This window comes from Tachypleus tridentatus, chromosome 1, assembly GCF_004210375.1.
Source record: "Tachypleus tridentatus isolate NWPU-2018 chromosome 1, ASM421037v1, whole genome shotgun sequence".
NCBI classification, from domain to species: domain Eukaryota; kingdom Metazoa; phylum Arthropoda; class Merostomata; order Xiphosura; family Limulidae; genus Tachypleus; species Tachypleus tridentatus.
In genome coordinates this window covers 24940919-24960494 of record NC_134825.1, presented here as the reverse complement: position 1 = coordinate 24960494, position 19576 = coordinate 24940919, and the positions used below count along the sequence as shown (strand labels likewise).

At 31.2% G+C, this 19576-nt stretch overlaps 2 protein-coding genes across 2 annotated transcripts in view; both read right to left on the bottom strand.

The window, feature by feature from the left end:
• The window catches only part of LOC143232259 (cytochrome P450 6g1-like), a 44510-nt gene that overhangs the window by 14386 nt on the left and 10548 nt on the right, over positions 1 to 19576 (bottom strand). The gene's annotated exons all lie outside the window — the stretch shown is intronic.
• On the bottom strand, positions 15090 to 19576 carry LOC143244618 (uncharacterized). Its single transcript, XM_076489632.1, has 3 exons — positions 19420 to 19576; positions 16427 to 16566; positions 15090 to 15321 (listed from the first exon to the last, which is right to left on the bottom strand). The coding sequence occupies exons 1-3, from the start codon at positions 19556 to 19558 to the stop codon at positions 15148 to 15150; spliced, it is 453 nt and encodes a 150-aa protein (XP_076345747.1). The 5' UTR covers positions 19559 to 19576; the 3' UTR covers positions 15090 to 15147.

The following is a 19576-nucleotide window of genomic DNA, read 5'->3' as shown; positions in this document are numbered from 1 at the left end:
ACAAGGTGAAACGTTCCGCATATAATAGGTTTTTTTTTAAGTATTATAAAGAATTTTAACATGTTTAACAAGAAATTTAATTAATTTATTCCAGTGTCAAACAACTGATTATTTAAAAAGAAACAGAGTTACTGTAGTTAAAACAGCGTAATATAAAAAAATGTCACGTCAGTGGCTAGGGTTAGTACAGAGATTCACTAAACTTTCAATGACCGAAATTAGTAGCTGAATAATTTAGCTGGGTGCTTATTTAACAATAATATATGTACTAATTATTTTGAATAAAACGGTTAGTTTATGGCACCACTCTTATTCCTTTATTAGTGTTCTCGGAATTTAACTCAGAGATAACTTAACGAAATCACATGATAACATACTGACCTGAATAGTTTAAGTAAATATATGAGTAATGAATGATTTAAATAATTATTAATTAATAAAGACTAGCGACCTGATCTGTTTAACTGAATGTTAATGAGCATAACTTGCTAAAGTTTAATTAATATTACTTAATAAAACTCAAAAGAACTTTTCAATTTACCAAGCGTTGAGAAGGCAGAAAAAATAATGTAGTGAAAATATTCTAAGTTATAATAGTAATTAATGAAACACTCACTGACAATAGTTTATACAACGTTAAAAAGTGTGAATACATTGAATTCCAGGTTAAGAAACTCATTTTTACCTTACTAGTTTATGAAGATAGGTGGTGAAAATATTGTGTGTTAAGCAATTTAGTGGTAATTTGTCAATGCTAATTATTAAAACTCAGTCAACATTTTAGTTTTACAAAGTATTGATAAGATATTTCGTATATATTCAGAAACATTGTTTTACTTCGAAGTTATTTGACGTAAACAAGTATATACGATATAAATACAAACTTATTTCGTATAAGTATATAATAATTTTGTATCACTTACATAAAACCTTTCCATACTGATCTATCCAATTTTGAAGACAAGAAAGGGGTCCCTGTATTTATAGATATAAGATACAACAAATTATGAATTTTTTGCTTAAAATCCTCCTGTATAGATTGTTTCACTAAACATTTAAACAAATATCATTAACACATGTCCAGAGAGGAAGAGAACTACAAGACTGTAATATTTTCGAAGTGAAAGATAAAAATACCAGTTTAAATAACTGAATTTTATTTTGAGTAAAGAATATAAAATCATACCTTCCAGTATAGTTCCCACATGTTACCAAACAACAAATTAGGTTTTGGTCCTGGAATTCTAGCTTTATAAAACTGTTGAAATGTTTTCTCCTTCTTCTGATGGTTGGAAAATAAAAAGTTAGAGTTAACAACATTCTTCAACCAAAGTACACATTCATAAGTTAACAACATCCTTCAACCAAAATATACATTCATAAGTTAACAACATACTTCAACCAAAGTATGCATTAATAATTTAACAACATCCTTCAACCAATTTTTTTATGTCATTAAGAAAGGTTAAACTTTGAACCCTTATAATGACAGTTTGTTACGCTGATGTCTGAACTACTTCTAGACCAGTGAAAACAAAATGATGGTTATATTAACAACTAATATTCAAAACTTTGGGGAAACAACTTTCACACTAAGGTTACGAAATGTTAATATGATATAAAGACTTTCAAAACTTTTTTTTTCTGAAAAATATACATGTACGTCTGTTATAATAATATCTCGAGAGATGAATACCTTTATTAACTCAACAGTCTAGTAGTGAGAGACCGTCGCTATATTAAAGAATGTTTATTTCAAAATAAAACCATCCTTATTTTATATTATACTCTGTACCTAGTCCTTTTAGTTCAGTTTGTATAGAGTGTGATAGCGTATTCTTTTACAAAAATAATTTAATTCAATGTATTGGTTTTGTAACATAAGTATGTCCTCAAATCAAATATTTATGAATAATAGTTCTGAACTCAGTACACGTGCAAGGACGTGGAAATGATAAATACAGATATTCATGTGAAATTGCCAAATGTATTGTAACTGTTGTCGTTAGTGAAAACAAAGTCTTATGTGATCAACTGTGTCGTATTCCTTTAGTATCGAAAATAATGTTGTAGCTGTACACGGATATGGAGGACAGCATAACACTTACTTTTCACCTGTTTTCTGTATAGCAACTCGGACATAAATATTAATATATGTGTTGTATGAGTATTACACGTTAGTTTGCTTCTTTATATTACACATTCAAGCTAATTTCAGACTATCCACGAGAGGTTATTTTGAATTTTTGTAATACATATTAAAACTAATTTTATGTAATCCATCAGAAACTTTTCTATTTCGTAATAGATGTTGAAATTCACATAAAAGAAAATGAGAAACCCCAATTTCAATTTATTTTATAATATATTATAAGCTGCTAAATAAAATGTTAATGGTGTAGTTTGTTTTTAGAAATATCTCATTAAAAAACAGCAACTTGTTGATATGGCTGTACTTTTAGAAAGATTCCACACACAAATCAGTACTGTTCTGCAGTAAAGTTTTAGAGCTAGCTTTGTTTGAAGTGTACCTACTTATTGCCTGCATGGCCAGGTGGGTTAAGGCGTTCGACTCGTAATCTGAGGGTCGCGCATTTGAATCCCTGTCAGCTGTATAAAAGGAAAGTCCAATGAGTATTATATATACCACATTAGATACAGGACTCTTAAGACGATCATAGCATTCATACATCAAGTATGATTGGTAAGACAACAATGACTTTGATATTTAATTATAACTCGTTGATGCAAGGAATAACACGATGTTGGGGCCCGGCATGACCAGACGTGCGACTCGTAATCTCAGGGTGCGAGTTTGCATTCCCGTCGCGCCAAACATGCTCGCCCTTTTCGCCATAAGGGCGTTATAATGTGACAGTCATTCCCACAATTCGTTGGTAAAAGAGTAGCCCAAGAGTTGGCGGAGGGTGGTGATGACTAGCTGCCTTCCCTCTAGTCTTACACTGTTAAATTAGAGACGGCTAGCACAAATAGTCCTCGAGTAGCTTTGTTCGCAATTCAAAAAAACAAACAAACAAACAAACACGATGCAGAGTTAACAATATGTCAGTCAGTACTTAATTAAGTTCAGGGAAAATTCATAACATCTCCAGCTGGAAACAATGTCATATAAATGTCTGAATGTTAATATTGTGTACCTAAAGACTGAATTAGACTGAAGATCTTCCAGAATTGTAAGGTTGAAAATGGAAATGTCCTGTTTACAAATTCAATATAAAAGTTGATTTTATCAGACGAATAAACTGTAACTTTGATCAGTACTATTTCTATGGATAATAATTAGCTTTTTTAAACATCTCATCTCCTTCTTATCGGTTTTTACAAAAATATGTACGACTAGTATGCTACTAACAACAAACCCATGTAGCATAGTTAAGAATGTTATGGTAAAGCACTTTTCTTTGACACATCAAATGTAAGTTAAATCACATCTGGTGTAAAAATATGAAAACCAAAGTAAATAAATATTACAAATATATTTATTTACCAATCATATACCTATAAAACAAAATCCTGCTAGGACTCAAGTTAACAGCAAAAAAATCACTGTATTAGAGGAAACATTCCACTTGTTGGTAACATATAAGAAAATGTAAGTGTCGATCAGAGTGTCTAACAGATTTCACAAATGTTATAAAAATTACTTCTCCTGTCAATTTTTACATTGAAAACTATTCATAATGATCAAATGTCTGTTCGTCACAAAACCTAAAAGTTCATGCATATTCATAAGCAATAAATTCAGTGTTCATAATTCTGATATGTAACAAAACCACCATTATCCTGATATCTTCCTGTAAAATCTTCTTAAATGTTAAAGATCAATCAGCGTTTTCCTTATAACTATGAATTTGCTGTTCGTATTTATGAGAATGTAGTCACATAATTTTATCTGTTATTCAAACTCCACAATATAATAATGTTGGCATTTTTAGTGTTTAAACTGCACAGAAATGGACACCAGACAGATAAAGCAACAAATAAGGTTATAATTCCCTTGTTCATCTCAAAATATCAAAAAAAACATTCACAAGTTTCTTAGTCCACAGTCAGTATTACATAGTAAGACATAAATGTTTAAGTTCAATTTATATAAAATTGATTTAATTGTTTAGTATTTTGTATTATAGATTTGTCCAACACTAATGTTATACCCCTTGTTTCCTTTATTGTAAAGCTTCTATAGATCTCTTCCTTTTTTTCTTTCTCCTGATAATATTCTCTGTCACTTAGCATGCTGTCATCTAGTTATGGCCAATACCTTGCTGTTTAGCTTTTAGTTAAAAAAAATCAAATTTCTTCTTTTAAAATGGAGACTCCTTTTCATCAACATCCCATGAGCTTATTGCAGGTTACATGCAAAGCCATAATAAAATCTGAAAACCATTGTTTAAATTCATTTAAACTTTCTGCTTCCACCATATCTGAAGGTAACCCAATCCAAAAACTAACCTTTATCTTATAAAAACAAAACTGTCTCAGCTGAAGATTACTCCAGCTCTTCTGTAAGTTTATATTTGTATCCGCTAGTCTTATCACTACATCAACACTACCCATCTTCTTAACAATCTTCAGCAACTCAATCAAAGTGCCTTTAACCACAAACAGTTCCACGAATTGTTGGACAACTTTTCCACTTCAATTATAATGTCAATAGCCGTTTTGTGAACTACTTCCCAAAATTCAATGTTCTTCTTAAGATAATTGTTAAACATCTTAAGATAAGATGTTACACTAATGAGGCCATACTAATGACAAACAACATAAGAAAAATGAAATATCTGTAATTATAAAAGATGAAAATATCAACATTTATTGTGATAAATGATAAGAAGATGTGACAAAAAGTATGTTTCCTGTTTTTGATTTCCGCGCGTACCTACTGAATGGCTATCTGCGCTAGCTGTCCCTAATTTAGCAGTGTAAGACTAGAGGGAAGGTAGTTTGAGATGAGATGTTCAAAAAAGATAATGATTATCCGTAGAAATAGTACTGATCCAAGTAACACTTTCATTCGTCTAATAAAATCAACTTTTATACTGAATTTGTGAACAGGATATTTCCATTTTCAACCTTACAAATCTGGAAGATTTTCAGACTAATTCAGTCTTTAGGTACGCAAGATTAACTTTCAGACATTTTTGATGATATTGTTTCCAGCTGGAGATATCATGAATTTTCCCTGAACTTAATTAAGTACTGACTGACATATTCTTAACTCTGCATCATGTTTTTTTTTTTTTTTTTTTAATTTCGCACAAAGCTACTCGAGGATTATTTGTGCTAGCTGTCTCTAATTTACCAGTGTAAGACTAGAGGGAAGGCAGCTAGTCATCACCACCCTCCGCCAATTCTTGGGCTACTTTTTTACCAATGAATAGTGGGATTGATGGTCACATTATAACGCCCTCACGGCGGAAAGGGCGAGCATGTTTGGCGCGACCCGGATTCGAGCCCGCGACCCTCGGATTACGAGTCGAACGCTTTAACACGTTTGGTAATGCCTGGTCTATTAATCAAGTATGAACGGATGGTTTATAGTTAAGCAGAAAAAAACTATGTTTGCAAAGATTATTAACTCAGTTGTAAGCCAAATTTTTGCAAATATACTTTTCTGCTTAAATACAAACTATCCTGTAAGAACAAAAATCAGAATAAAAATAGTTATAAGAATAGACTTAAGTGTTGCTATTGTAATGCTAGAATTATAAGAAAAAATGAATGACTTTAGAACACTGGTAAAAATAAAAGATTCTGATATTACATGAATAACTAAATATAAATTATTTTGATGACAGGAATTTCTTTGAAATGCATGGTTATAAGTTGCTTAATAGGAACTGAGCAGTCGAGAGAGGGAATTTCTATTAGTGGATATAAAGGGCAAAATCACTTAGCAGGAATTTCTTACAGAACCTGATGAAATTATTGAGAAACTTTACAGTGAGATTTAGATTTCAGCTGTGAATGAGGACGTAATTATGTGTGATTTTAATTTCAAACATGTCCACTAGGAAATGCTAAAGTCAAACCATGATGAAGAAAGTTTTCTAGGATCTGTTCAAGGTGGATTTCTCCGCAAAATTGTTCAAAAGACGTACTAGAAATAATCGTATTTAAGATTTATTTGTAACTTTCAATATATCAATGGTTTGAGAACGTAAAAATTGGGGTAACACCAAGATACATTGCTGTATTGGATTTGCTGTTTCTCTGCACACGGAAAAAAGGAATAATGGTATTTTGGTCCAAAATTAAAAAATAAATAAATGTTGAATTGATGCAACAGGAATTATCTGTTGTAATTTGGTCAGCTGATTCAACTGAAGACAGCGAACAAATGTGATTTTTTTAAAGAAACATTTTTTGAATATTTAACAGAAATATATTCCATACAAACATTTTTTTAAACATTCAACAGAAATGTATTCCATACAAAATTTTTTTTAATATTCAACAGAAATATATTCCACACAAACATTTTTTAAATATTCAAAAGAAATATATTCCATAGAAACATTTTTTTATTATATTTAACAGAAATATATTTTAAAAAATGGTTGCTGCAAATAAAAAACATACAAAGGGTGTAAGAAATAAAATTAAAAAAATGTTACATGCATAAGTAATTTAGGGTAACTGGTTGAGTTGTTTTCAATTACGCACAAAGATGCACAATGAGCTATCTGGGCTCTGCCCACCACGGGTATCGAAATCCGCTTTTTAGCGTTGTAAGTCCGCAGACGTACTGCTGAGCCACTGGAGGAAAAGTTAACTCGTATTATAGAAGATTTCGAATAATAGAAGATCAAATAAATTGGCGAAACAGGAAATTAGAACACCTAAAGTGATGTATGAAATTATTTGCCTGATAACATAAGATATAATATTAATTTTTTTTTTAATTATATCAAGAATAAATACAGAGGATAGAACCCTTGAGGGCGATAAAAGAAGGCTTTTTATCTGATGGCTATGAAATGGCTCGGTTATTTAATTCCAGCTTTTATTAATGAAGACTTAAGCAGTATTCCTCATATTGAAAAACTGATGAATGAAAACGAAGTTGAATAAGACAGTTGCATAAATTTTGAGCTTACTACAAGAAACTTTGAGGGTTCAAAGAATGTCTGGACTTCTCGGCGAGGTAATATTTCTCCGCGGGTTTGAAAGGAGATCAAGGATTATATATGTGAACCACTTGCCAAAATTTTCGTCAGTCATAGAATAGTGGACAAGTACCAACAGATTGAAAATTACCTTATGACGGTCCTGTCTTCACAAAGGTGTTCCATGAATTATAGTATTATTAGTCTTGCCACAGTTGTGGGAAAAGTTTTCAAAAGTCTAATAAAAAGTATTTTCAAATTCATTGAATAAAGTTTACAGTTTCATCAGACAGCCAAAATATTTTCAATAAGGAAAAATATTTCCTTACAAATCTCTGATATGTTTTCAAAATGTTACTGCATATGTAGACGCATATTTTTCAAATAGACTGGTTCGCCTATGGAATGGGTTGTCTTTGAATCTTGTGAAAATAGTAAATTTGGGTGAGTTCAAAAGAAAACTTGATAGATAAATAAATAGCAAGAGCTGGATTTACTATTTTCAGTTTTAGTTTGGGATGGGATAACTAAAATGGACCAAGTACATTTTCTCCCTAAATATTATTTTATCTCTCACTATTTTGTCTTTATGCTTTCCGTAATTGACTTATATTGTTCTTGATAAAATATTGTATATGATACATATTACTTTATAATTTTATAGTTTTTAGAAACTTGAATAGTCTTACTACAGGCGAATGATGCTATTAGGTGGATTGCATTACTAAGTTTTAAAGGGAATGGTTTTATGACGATTTAGTAAGCTCACAATGTTAATGGGGCTTTACTTCAGCCATATGGCCATATCAGGTATAACATCCATTTTTTGTTTCACTTTATAAATAAAAAAATTAAGTACAATTCACAAAGTTTGACATTCACGTAGGTTTACATACAGATATTTTGTTTTCATTTATATATTTGATTATATTACTCGTACTTTACAAGTGTTATAATATTCTTCAGGAACGCATACAGATTTTTATCTTATGTTTAGAATTGTTATTTGTATATTACATATGTCTTACAAAAGCTGATAAAGTTTCTATAGACTGATTACAGCTTCTAGTTTCCTTACTCAAGCACACTTTTTTACAACATTTGTCATAAAAAGGATGCCTATTTAACTATCCTGTGTTTTCTTTCGTTTCTCATAATTCCATCCATATATGTATGATTTTTATTGTTCTTGAAGAAATTAATGTCACTTACATAATTTTAACAGTATTTATATGTGTGGAAGATGTTATCGTTACCCAGGATACTGTTACTTTGGGGCACACAGTATTCTGAAGGATCATAATATATCTGTCGTTTAACTTCACATTATTTTTTTAAAAAATCATATATTATATTTAGTAATTTACATTACACACTTTTATATTCTTGGAAAATTCTAATTTAACTTCTGTGTATGTTTTCATTTTGTTACAAATAAATATGACAGAAGAATGATGTGCTGTTTGACTTCACTGTTATTTAAAATAACAATATTTATCATTCACTTGATGTCTTTCTCATAAAACTTTGACATAAACCTCTGTCTGATGTTAACATTGTTGCTTGTAAGAAGTACAAAGGTCACTCATGTGATCACTCATAGAAACAGAGCAGGCACTGACGTTCAGACGGGTGTCGTCATCATCTCCAGAGGCATTATTGTTTGGCTTCACATCGATGAACTATGGTGGCACGTATATCAACACTCTCTCTGTCTTAAATCTTTAATAGCAAAACACCCTCTGACGATACTTCCTGGAATTATGACGTAATTTTTTTTTCTGATGACTTTATTCTTTGTGGGGTTTATAATTCCATTTTCTCCACCTCTCTTCCTAACATCTAAGATGGACGTTCATGTAACACCCTCTGGCGTCGTGCCGGGCAATAAGTGCATTAACAACTCACATATTTGAAGCCAAATAGCTAAGACCACAATGTGTTTGGTGTTTTAATAAAATATAACCCCAAAATGCATTTTCGCTTCTCAACTATTATTCTATGAATTATTGAAGTAATATAATAAAGCTAAAATTGCAGTATAATACTACTGAAAGTTTTAAGTCTTATTTTTCTAAGTCATTTAGTTTCAAAAATATCAGTTTGGAGAACTTTTATTGAGTAAGGTAAAACGTAAACACATCATTTTTTATTTGAATATTGAATATTGGAAGGTACGAAGTATTTCAAAGATATTGAAAAGATACGCACTTTGACAAAAATATACGTGAAAGTGTACCACAAACTCAATATTCAATCCTACTTAAAACATTTTTACACTGCTTATTGAACATCCAGTTGTGGACTAGCTTAAGAAAGGTTATGTTGGTGTTTTAATACATCATTTCGGGGAATTTCTTGAAACAAATTTTACAAAAACTCCATTTGCAGGATTCATAATATTCATACCGAGTTTGATGGTCAGTTTCTGATAGAAAAAACAACAACAAAAACATTATTATAAAGAATTGTAATTTAAATTTAAATCAGTTTTTCTATATATCTTTTGTGCTGGAATAGTTAAAAACAAAAGTTATTCTACTGCAGAAATCAGATAATTTGCAATCCAAGGTTTTTTGAGTGTATTACGCAAAATCAGTTGTAAATTATGAGAGATTTAATGTAATGAAGTCAAAGTTAACATATATTTATTTGATTAAACGTATATACTCGATTAATACCATCAAAATAGTAAAATTATATATGTCAACATTCAAATAAAACCATTTTAACTTAGGTCTTGACCAGTTCCCAAATAAATATTTTCCATGAAGGTTATATCACCTTGACCTTTATCTCTATGGACACGTTGCTTAAAATTAATTATTACTAAAGTGTACAATTACAAATTTTAAAAGGAAACTTATATTTATTTGAACGTAAATTCCAATACGCTAAAAAACGAAGAAACACCAAAGATTAGAAAAATTCACAAGCATACTACGTACATGTGATTGTTTGTTTGTTTTTTGAATTTCGCGCAAAGCGACTTGAGGGCTATCTGTGCTCGCCGTCCCTAATTTAGTGGTGTAAGACTAGAAGGAAGGCAGCTAGTCATCACCACCCACCGCCAACTCCTGGGCTACTCTTTTACCAACGAATAGTGGGATTGACCGTCATATGAACGTGGATGGAAAACCGCGACCCTCAGATTATGAGTCGCACGCTTTAACACGCTTGGCCATTCTTAACCCGAACATATGACAAAATAATACTAATATATCTCTGTATTACTATACATATTACATAATAATACTGATCTGTGTGTGGTACTACATATAAATCACACAATAATACTTATCAATGTGTATATTACAACATATATATTTCACGAAATAATACTGATCTATCTTTGTATCACTCCAAATATATATATATGAAAAAATAATACTGAATTATCTGTGTATTACTACATATATAACATGATAATATTTATTTAACTGCGATAGCATATCATGCCTGAAAAGATAAGAAAGAATGTAATAATACCAAAAGTCATAAGCTACTGTAGTTGTTCGCCATATAGATCGTACTGGAATTTGTTAAAACCTGTATTATAAATTTCGGGCAAAAATAACCTAAAAAACAGACTTCTTGAAACAGCACTCAAAACTTTCCTTTTCGATAGCTGAGACCATCCGAGCATTGACAAGAAGCAAAAGAAAGAATTTCACGATTGTTAGACAAGATTAGAATTTGTCCTTTTTTGGTTTTAATTTCGCGCAAAGATGCACGAGGGCTATCTGCGCTAGCCGTCCCTAATTTAGCACTGTAAGGCAGCTAGTCACCACACCCACCGTCAACTCTTGGGCGACTCTTTTACGAAGGAACAGTGGGATTGATTGTCACATTATAATGTCTCCACTAGCACGTTTACTGTGACAGGGATTCGAACTCACGACCCTTATATTACGAGTCGAGTGTCTTATTCACCTTGCCATGCCGACCCGTTTTCTGAAAACATCATTATTATTGTCTTCGAAATTTTAAGTTGAAATGAAAGCTGAGTTACACTGTTACAGATACACAAAATGTAATATGTTGTTTTTAATGTCTGCTTCTATATTTAACACTTGTTAAAACAGTCAATATAGCATTGCAAGAAGAAAATATAGATTATCCAGGTAAAGTTTATATAAAATTTAAAAAGAACATACTCTTTTTCAACAGTATCTTATTATATATACATATATATACCTAGGAGTGTGTTTGGTTGGACGTGATAAATATATATTCTGTTATGGTTACCTTTTCTGTTTTCTCAAAAGGCATCAAATAGTACTTCTGAACTATTCTAAATATGGCCATCTTGGGTTCAAGCTGAGCGAATCTCATCCCAATACAGTTTCTAGGTCCATGTCCAAATGGTTGCCAAGCAAGTGGATGGTGGTCGTGATTATCAACAGAAAATCTGAAATATATTTAAAGTTAAAATTTGAGGGTAAAGTGTTGGTAAAGTTGTTAAAACATTAACACTTTTGTCGTATAAAGAATATATATATATATATAAAGTTACGTTCGCTCAATTTGAGAAACTAAGGAATTTTTCTTCTATTTTGAGCAAAATATTCGATAGCTTACTAAATACAGAATCGATTGTCTAACACAAGTTTATAAATGATATTAAACATAACTGATATGCGATGTCCCATTATAAGTTTCCTGTAATAATTGCGTAATTACTACATATTTTCATTTTTCTCTAACTTGAAATAATAAATAGCATAACTTAACATATTAATAAGCAGGAATTTTGAATAAAATATTTTTACTTACTAGAAAACCATTAGAACTAGTAACGAGCATTTCGCAACTGTTTAAGTAGAGTTAGTTCACCATTTTTTAAAATGCTTTCAATATTTTAATTTTCCTTCGTATCGATATAGATACAAGTTATGGAAGAATGAACGAAGTGTTTGTCAGCTGTACAAACTAGTTTATGGCAGTTTCTCGACCTTTCGCCAGTTTACTGTTGTCATGATTATATTTTCCGTTGAAAGACATATTTTAACACTTTCGAACGAATGCTACTGATAGAACAAAAGCAGACAACATATAAAAATGAAAATATTAAATACTGAAGTGAAGGAAACTGTTACAACGGAATGTTTAAAACAGCAAATGGCACCGAAGACAAAAACAACCTCATCCGTAAAATGGTCACGAAAGAGGACCTTCCAACTCAAAGGCTATTTCTATAAACATAAGCATATATTTTGCTATTTTAATAAAGTAATAAATAGAAACAAAGAAAAGAAGTCGATCCAAGGTCGCAAGCTTTATATAAAACTAAAATATTTTTCATCACGCGAAATATCGAAGAAACAAGAACAGTGGTAATTATCTTCGGGAATAAACTTGTCAAGTGCCCTCATGTAAATGATGTGGTTGAATAATTAGCACTTGCTATTAAAGTAATTTTACCTTATTAACGAGTGTGTGCGTGTGTGTTTTCTCTTATAGGAAAGCCACATTGGACCATCTGCTGAGTCCATCGAACCCCTGAATTTAGCGTAGTAAATCCGTAAACTTACTGCTGTACCAGTGGTGGACTCCTATTAATTAGATTGTCATAGTTATAATCTTACACACTTAATAGTGTGATTGAATTAAACGCCATTTCACCACTCGTATCTTGAACCTTTCAATAAAAACGCCATTAGGCTGGCAATTAGATATCTCGCATTATTGGAAAGTCATTTTGTCTTTATTTTGCACTATTATACTGCGTTACCTATAACTTCAAGAAAAGAATATAGTGCGTTAATAGCTGCAAGGTCAGGCAAGGTGAAAAGAAACAAAGCAAACACAATGTATATTTTTGTTGTAATTAACTTTCTGGATCAAACGTTTCATGGTCTGGCCACAGAGCTGGGTTATGATGAAGGTGGTAAACAGGAACCTGTACAGCCGTTCCTTTCGGAATTTGAATGTATCCATATGTTACATCTCTATTTGCCTGACGATTAACAAAACTATTAATATAAAATAACGAATTATTACAGCACAACTGTAATTTCCAGACATAAACCGAAATCCCACTGAGATTCTAGCATGGTAACCGATACATTATTCGTTCTTTTACGTTATTATTTGCCGTATAATTCAGTCAAATTGACCACATTTTGATAAAACATGTTTAGAATATTATTCCTTATTCTTCTGCCAAGAATGATCCAAGTCCGTTGATAACAAACGACGTACGGAAACATTTTCGTATTTTTTGAGAGCTGAATATGACGAAAGCTGAGTAACGTGTATGAACTCTACTGAGTGACCTTCTAGTTCGTTCTGTATTTCTATAAACACTACATTTGACCACCCCTGACTTATATTCACATTGTCTACATTTATGTCACTATTTCTCCCAGACTGTAAATTATTCATACATTTCACTACACAACTACTTAGTTAAACTGACGAAGTTTATGACCCTTAGTGAACCTCTAGTTTTTTACAGTTTCAATTAACCCAATAAAGGAAATTGAAAGCAGAAAATACCATGTTCTCTATAATTTAATGTGCTCTATATAATTTAATGTAGTAAATCGCTTAGAAATACCTACTATTTTTATTTTGTTTTCCATATCGTTGGTATATGACATTTTTCATTTTATAGTATTTTTCTCGTTTTTGTTGGCTACCACAAATATTTTGATTTTTATGTTTACGTAAAAATATTCAAAACTTACAGGTAAACTGGTGGATAAACCCGGAGACATTCGCTGAAAATCTGATTTAGATAACGGAGTTTATGGACAGACAAGTAATCCAAGTGTCCTTTCTAATATATTACATTTCTGTGAACGTTATTTTATTAAACAAAATACACATCAATTCGATCAATTTAATATGAAATGAGTTATACATAAACAAGAAACAGAAGAAAAAAATTGAAGTTCAAAAGGAATATGAACTTTGTTATGCCCTAAAGTTAAAATTATAATAGTAATATATTAAGGGTAATATTATTACTTCTAAGTATTTGTAACGGTTGAAATAATTATAAAATAATAGTATTATATTAAGGGTAATATTATTACTTCTAAATATTTGTAACGGTTGAAATAATTATAAAATAATAGTATTATATTAAATGCAATAGTATTACTTCTAAGTATTTCTAACGGTCGAAATAACTATAAAATAATAGTATTATAGTAATGGTAATATTATTACTTCTAAGTATTTGTAACTGTGGAAGTAATTTTTAAAAAGTAGTAATGTATTAAGGGTAGTATTATTACTTAAGTATTTGTAATAGTTGAAGTGATTTTAAAATAATAGTAATGTGTTAAGGGTAGTATTATTACTTAAGAATTTGTAATAGTTGAAGTGATTTTAAAATAATACTAATGCATTAAGGGTAGTATTATTACTTAAGTATTTGTAATAGTTGAAGTGATTTTAAAATAATAGTAATGTATTAAGGGTAATATTATTACTTCTGAGTATTTCTAACTGTTGAAGTAACTTTGTTAATTATAATATATATATTACAAGTTAATATACTAGATTATTTGTGATGACGGAACTTTTAAACTAATCGCAATTAAAATGCCATTACAACCAGCAATATATTGTAATTAATGATAAAATGACCATTAAGAACTACAGAACAACAAAAAAGAACTACAGTTACCCTGCTATTAAACCAACATAGCGTTGTACAACACTTCATTGTCAGATAGTCCACTCTTGGAAACTATAATGATACAAGAAATGTATAATAAGTATTCAAATGAATATAATACTTTTATGAAATTATGTTATTAATGAATATTATTTTACTTATATCTCCAAATCAAAGTACATATAACACGTATCAGGAGTTTGTTCTTGTCTTAACCTCAGTAAACATTAATTTTACTGGTCTCAACATTACACGAAGAATTACAGTTAGAAGTTTTTAGGGTTTCATGGACATAATTGTTGTCTGTGATAATGTTTTAAGTTCCTCTTTATCAGTTGCTAAAGCCTGGATCACAGCTACATGGAGAGGAAGATGATCATGGTGTTATAACGGGTTATAATAAATACCATTAAACTGGTCGATAACATGTGTACTTTCGTCAGGGTTTGATATGTGTGTTTCTTGTCCAGCGGTTAGTTGACTCCCTGTAACCTTGGTAACGTTGACACTGATGTTCTGAGAGTCCATCATTAACTGGAGAAGATCATTCCGTCGTTTCTATATAAGAAGAATAAAAAAAATCCATTGTTACCGTTAGCAACACTCTAGTAGTTTTGGTATTACACATATGAGAAACTATAGTATTTTCTTTTATATCATAATCTATTTTCTTAGCCTAAAGTTTTTCTTTGTCATTAACTTATGATTCGCAGATACTTAAAACGTTTTCGGACAAAGATCAGTATTCTAAGGTTTAAGTTATTTATATTGAAACGAATTAAAATAAGCATATCAGAAAATCTCATGAAAACAACAGTCGAAATGAAGTTGTGGTGGAACGGGATGTATCAGAACCATGTGTGAAGCTGAAGTGTTTTCATATTATGTTTTAATTCTTTGTTTACGTGTAAGGTATATTTATTCAAGCTAAGAACAATATATAAATGGTTTTCCATATATAAAGCATTATCTTTGTTTTATTCAAAAAATAATTAGTACTGCTTTACATTAATTCCTCCATTTATAGTAGTTAACGTAGTATATTCGTTTGTGTGATTGTTAATAAAGTATACGCAAAGCTACTCAAGTGATTCGCTAAAATGATAGATGACAAGAAAGGCAACAAGAAAACACCGTTCACTGCCAATGAAAACACAGATTACCTGACTGTTTTATTTGTTTTTGGATTTCGCGAAAAGCTAATCGAGTGCTACCTACACTAGCCGTCCCTAATTTAACAGTGTACGACTAGAGGGAAGGCAGCTTGTCATCACCACCCGCCGCCAACTCCTCGGTTACTCTTTTATCAACGAATAGTGGGATTGACGTTCACATTATAACGCCCCCACGGCTAAAAGGGCTAGCATGTTTGGCGCGACGGGGATGTAAACCCGCGAGCCTCATATTACGAGTCGCAAGCCCTGGTCCACCTGGCCATGTCGGGCCGATTGGCTGACGAATTATCATTTCTCAATGGTTGACACGGGTATAATCGGTGAGAAGATTCGAACTAGAGATTACGAGTCAAATGTTTTAATCACTATGTCTTAGCAGCACAATAAATTCGTAAAAGGCTATATTAAACCTAGTTCTAATGTTTTGTTAATGTAAGCGTTAATATAAGGGTTAGCTAGTTGATGGCAAAGTATATTTTTACACATACCGCTGGATCAGCTGCTCGTGATTTCATAACTTGACGACAAACCTCCACAAGATCGATATATGGATTGGAACCATTGTTCCAAAATTTATACTGAAGATATCTGATATTTCTCGTGAACCAACCAAAAGCCGGAAACGACACTGAAACAAAACCATAAAATTGTATTAAAGATATACGACAAAAACCATGTTGTTTGTGGTAAACTATGTAAAATAACATTTTATCTCATCAGTTTTTTTTGCAATTGCGTTTATAAAAATTAGATATAATTAGGACGTAAAATTATATAAAAATCATTAATGAACATTTGGAACGATAAATAGGTGGCACCTTTTTCGCTTATTTTGATGCTGTTAGGTCACATTATCTGCCTTTTTTCATGCATAATACTTTTTGTTATGAATCAAAAGGCAGCAGTAGTAAATTCAGCAATTCAGACTGAATAAAAGAGGTCGCTAGATGGGTGCAAAGGGAAGATGTCACTTTAGATGACGAAATCATATTTCCAAACGTTGTCATCTGTGTGCACGTCAATGGGAACTTGTGAATAGATCGCCATTACAGGTGGTCATGCCGTCAAAAGTTTTAATTAGAAGGCGTATTGTTGGGGGCACGTTGATAGGACAACAAAACAGGCAGCTGTTAGTCTTATAATATATGTCTCATCATGCCGATAATTAAATAACTAAATCGTCCTAAAAAGAATGCTTAACAGTAATTTATGAAATCAATTATATTTACTTCGTCCTAAAAAGGACACTTAACTCTCATTCATTTATAATTAACTCAGGAAGTCAATTTTAATTAATTTGTCGTAAAAAAGGATTCTTAACCCCAATTTTCAGTGATATTATAATTTGTCAATAGCAATATTTAATGTAACAATATCACTGTTATATGCATTTTACCACACACCCATTACATATGTCTTTAGGTTTATATTGCTCTAAAAGATGCGATATCATACAATGTTTATAACTTAACTTTATTATACATTTTACATCGCCAAGGAAACGTTTATCATGTAATAACACTTTTATTGATTTGCAAGAAAGTATTTGATTGTCCATAGATAAATGTCGTTAGAGAACCATAACCGAAAGTCTGGCTGATGTTCCAGTTAGTTTCGATAGCTTTTCGTCTAAGTTTGAATTAATAGAGGAAAATCAGACAAAAGTCCTTCTTCTTTTTGTTGCCTTGGGGGTTGGGAAACTTATTCTGAGTAGAGTTCAAACAGCAGACAATTAAGACACCTTATGAGCGACAAACGTTGGATTAAACAAACCAATGATAAATCACTCAATATTCAGCTTGTAAATAATTTATTAAACATTTATTTCTGGACAACCTAATAACTTACACATCTTACTTTATTCAATGAGAAGTATTAATTATTATATGAAATTTGCTTACTATTTTATTTCGTAAAATGATGTTATATTAAATGGAATTTATTCTTTTAATTATCAATCAAATGTTTTACATCATATAGACATCAAGCCAAAGACATCATATATTACACTATGTAACAAAATTTTTACTTTTCATTATTCCCGGACAGTAAGTGTTATTTCCCAATTGCTTATTCCTAACGTAACTGGAAAAGACCTATTTTTCTCTTCAAACTTTGTTTTTTTAACCTGGGAACATATAACGAAAGCATGATGGGAGACTATATTTGTGGTGTGATGCGTGAATGTGTTTCACATTACAGTAGCAAATCTGGAAAAACTCTTCACTTCTAAACATTTTTGTATAACTTTAGTATAAATACATGTGAATCTGTTGTTTTGTTTACACCTTATGTTAATGAAAATATGCAAATTTGCCCGTTTTTACGTAGAAAATAGGTTAATTTCTAAAGTTCATTATCCAGATCACAAAAGCAAAGTTTGAAGGGAATAATGGCCATTTTCTGTACTTGTACAACATAAGCAATTGAGAAATAATACTTATTATCAAGGAACAAAAGTTGTGTTACATAGTTTTATTTAATGTAATATCGTCCCGGCATGGCCAAGCGTGTTAAGGTATGCGACTCGTAATATGATAGACGCAAGTTCGCATCCACATCGCGTCAAACATCTTCTCCCTTTCAGCTGTGGTGGTATTATATTGTTACGATCAATCCCAGTATTCGTTGCTAAAAGAGTAGCCCAAGAGGTGGCGGTGGGTGGTGATGACTAGCTGCCTTTCTCCTAGTCTTACACTTCTAAATTAGGGACGGCTAGCACAGATGCCCTCGAGTAGCTTTGTGCTTTATTAAAATAAAATGTAATATGATACATTTTGTTCCGCGTTTGCAATAAATGTGTGAAAATTTAAATGCCCTTAAAAGAAGCAATATCATGCAATACTTAAAATTGTACTTTGACTTTATACAATATTTTACATCGTCAACAATACGTTTATTATACAATAACAGTTTTACTGATGTGTGCCAAAATAATTTGTACATATTTTTAAAAGGCGGATTTTCACGTATCCATAATCACGATTATTTCTATACGAATTTAATTACAATACAGCAACATTATTTGTACAAACTATCAACGTCCAGATTTAATTGTGTTAAAATTCTTTATTTATAATTAATAATAAATTATTTACTAACTGTATCTGTCCGTTTGTCAGTTTCAAACGTACAAAAAAATGTGAAAGTATGGGACCAATTAATTTTTAACCATTTAATGAATTAATATTAAGCATTCTTTCAGGATGCTTTAATTAACTAATTATCAACATGATAAAACATGCATTGCATGAGTAATGGTCACTTGTAAGACCGTCACAAACATCCTTCTATCTTATGACAACATTTGGACTCGTCATCTTTGACGACATCTTCCTTCCCTCAGTAGAGAGTACGTATGAAGTGTCAGACCTAACACTGTTAAGCAAATGTTGCAAATTTAAACAATTCCATTCACACTTTCTCCACTATTACAAATTTATTAAAATTATTATTCACACCAAAATACCAAAACTCTTACTGTGAATGAGGAAAAGCAACGACTGTATTGAAGTACCGAAAATTACTTTGGCATGATGGATTAACTCGTGTTCCATCGGATTTTTCTGAACATGTGCATCAATTCCTAAAGCACATTTAACTATAACGTCCATAGTCATGGCCTGAAATAGCTTATA

What these genes read in the sequence shown, in the direction of transcription:
- LOC143244618 (XM_076489632.1), bottom strand. Translation starts at nt 19,558, where the DNA reads ATGACTATGGACGTTATAGTTAAATGTGCTTTAGGAATTGATGCACAT. An exon ending in GTTGCTTTTCCTCATTCACA is followed by an intron (nt 16,567 to 19,419) that starts GTAAGAGTTTTG and finishes GTTTTGTTTCAG; the next exon opens with TGTCGTTTCCGGCTTTTGGT. An exon ending in CACGAGCAGCTGATCCAGCG is followed by an intron (nt 15,322 to 16,426) that starts GTATGTGTAAAA and finishes CTTCTTATATAG; the next exon opens with AAACGACGGAATGATCTTCT.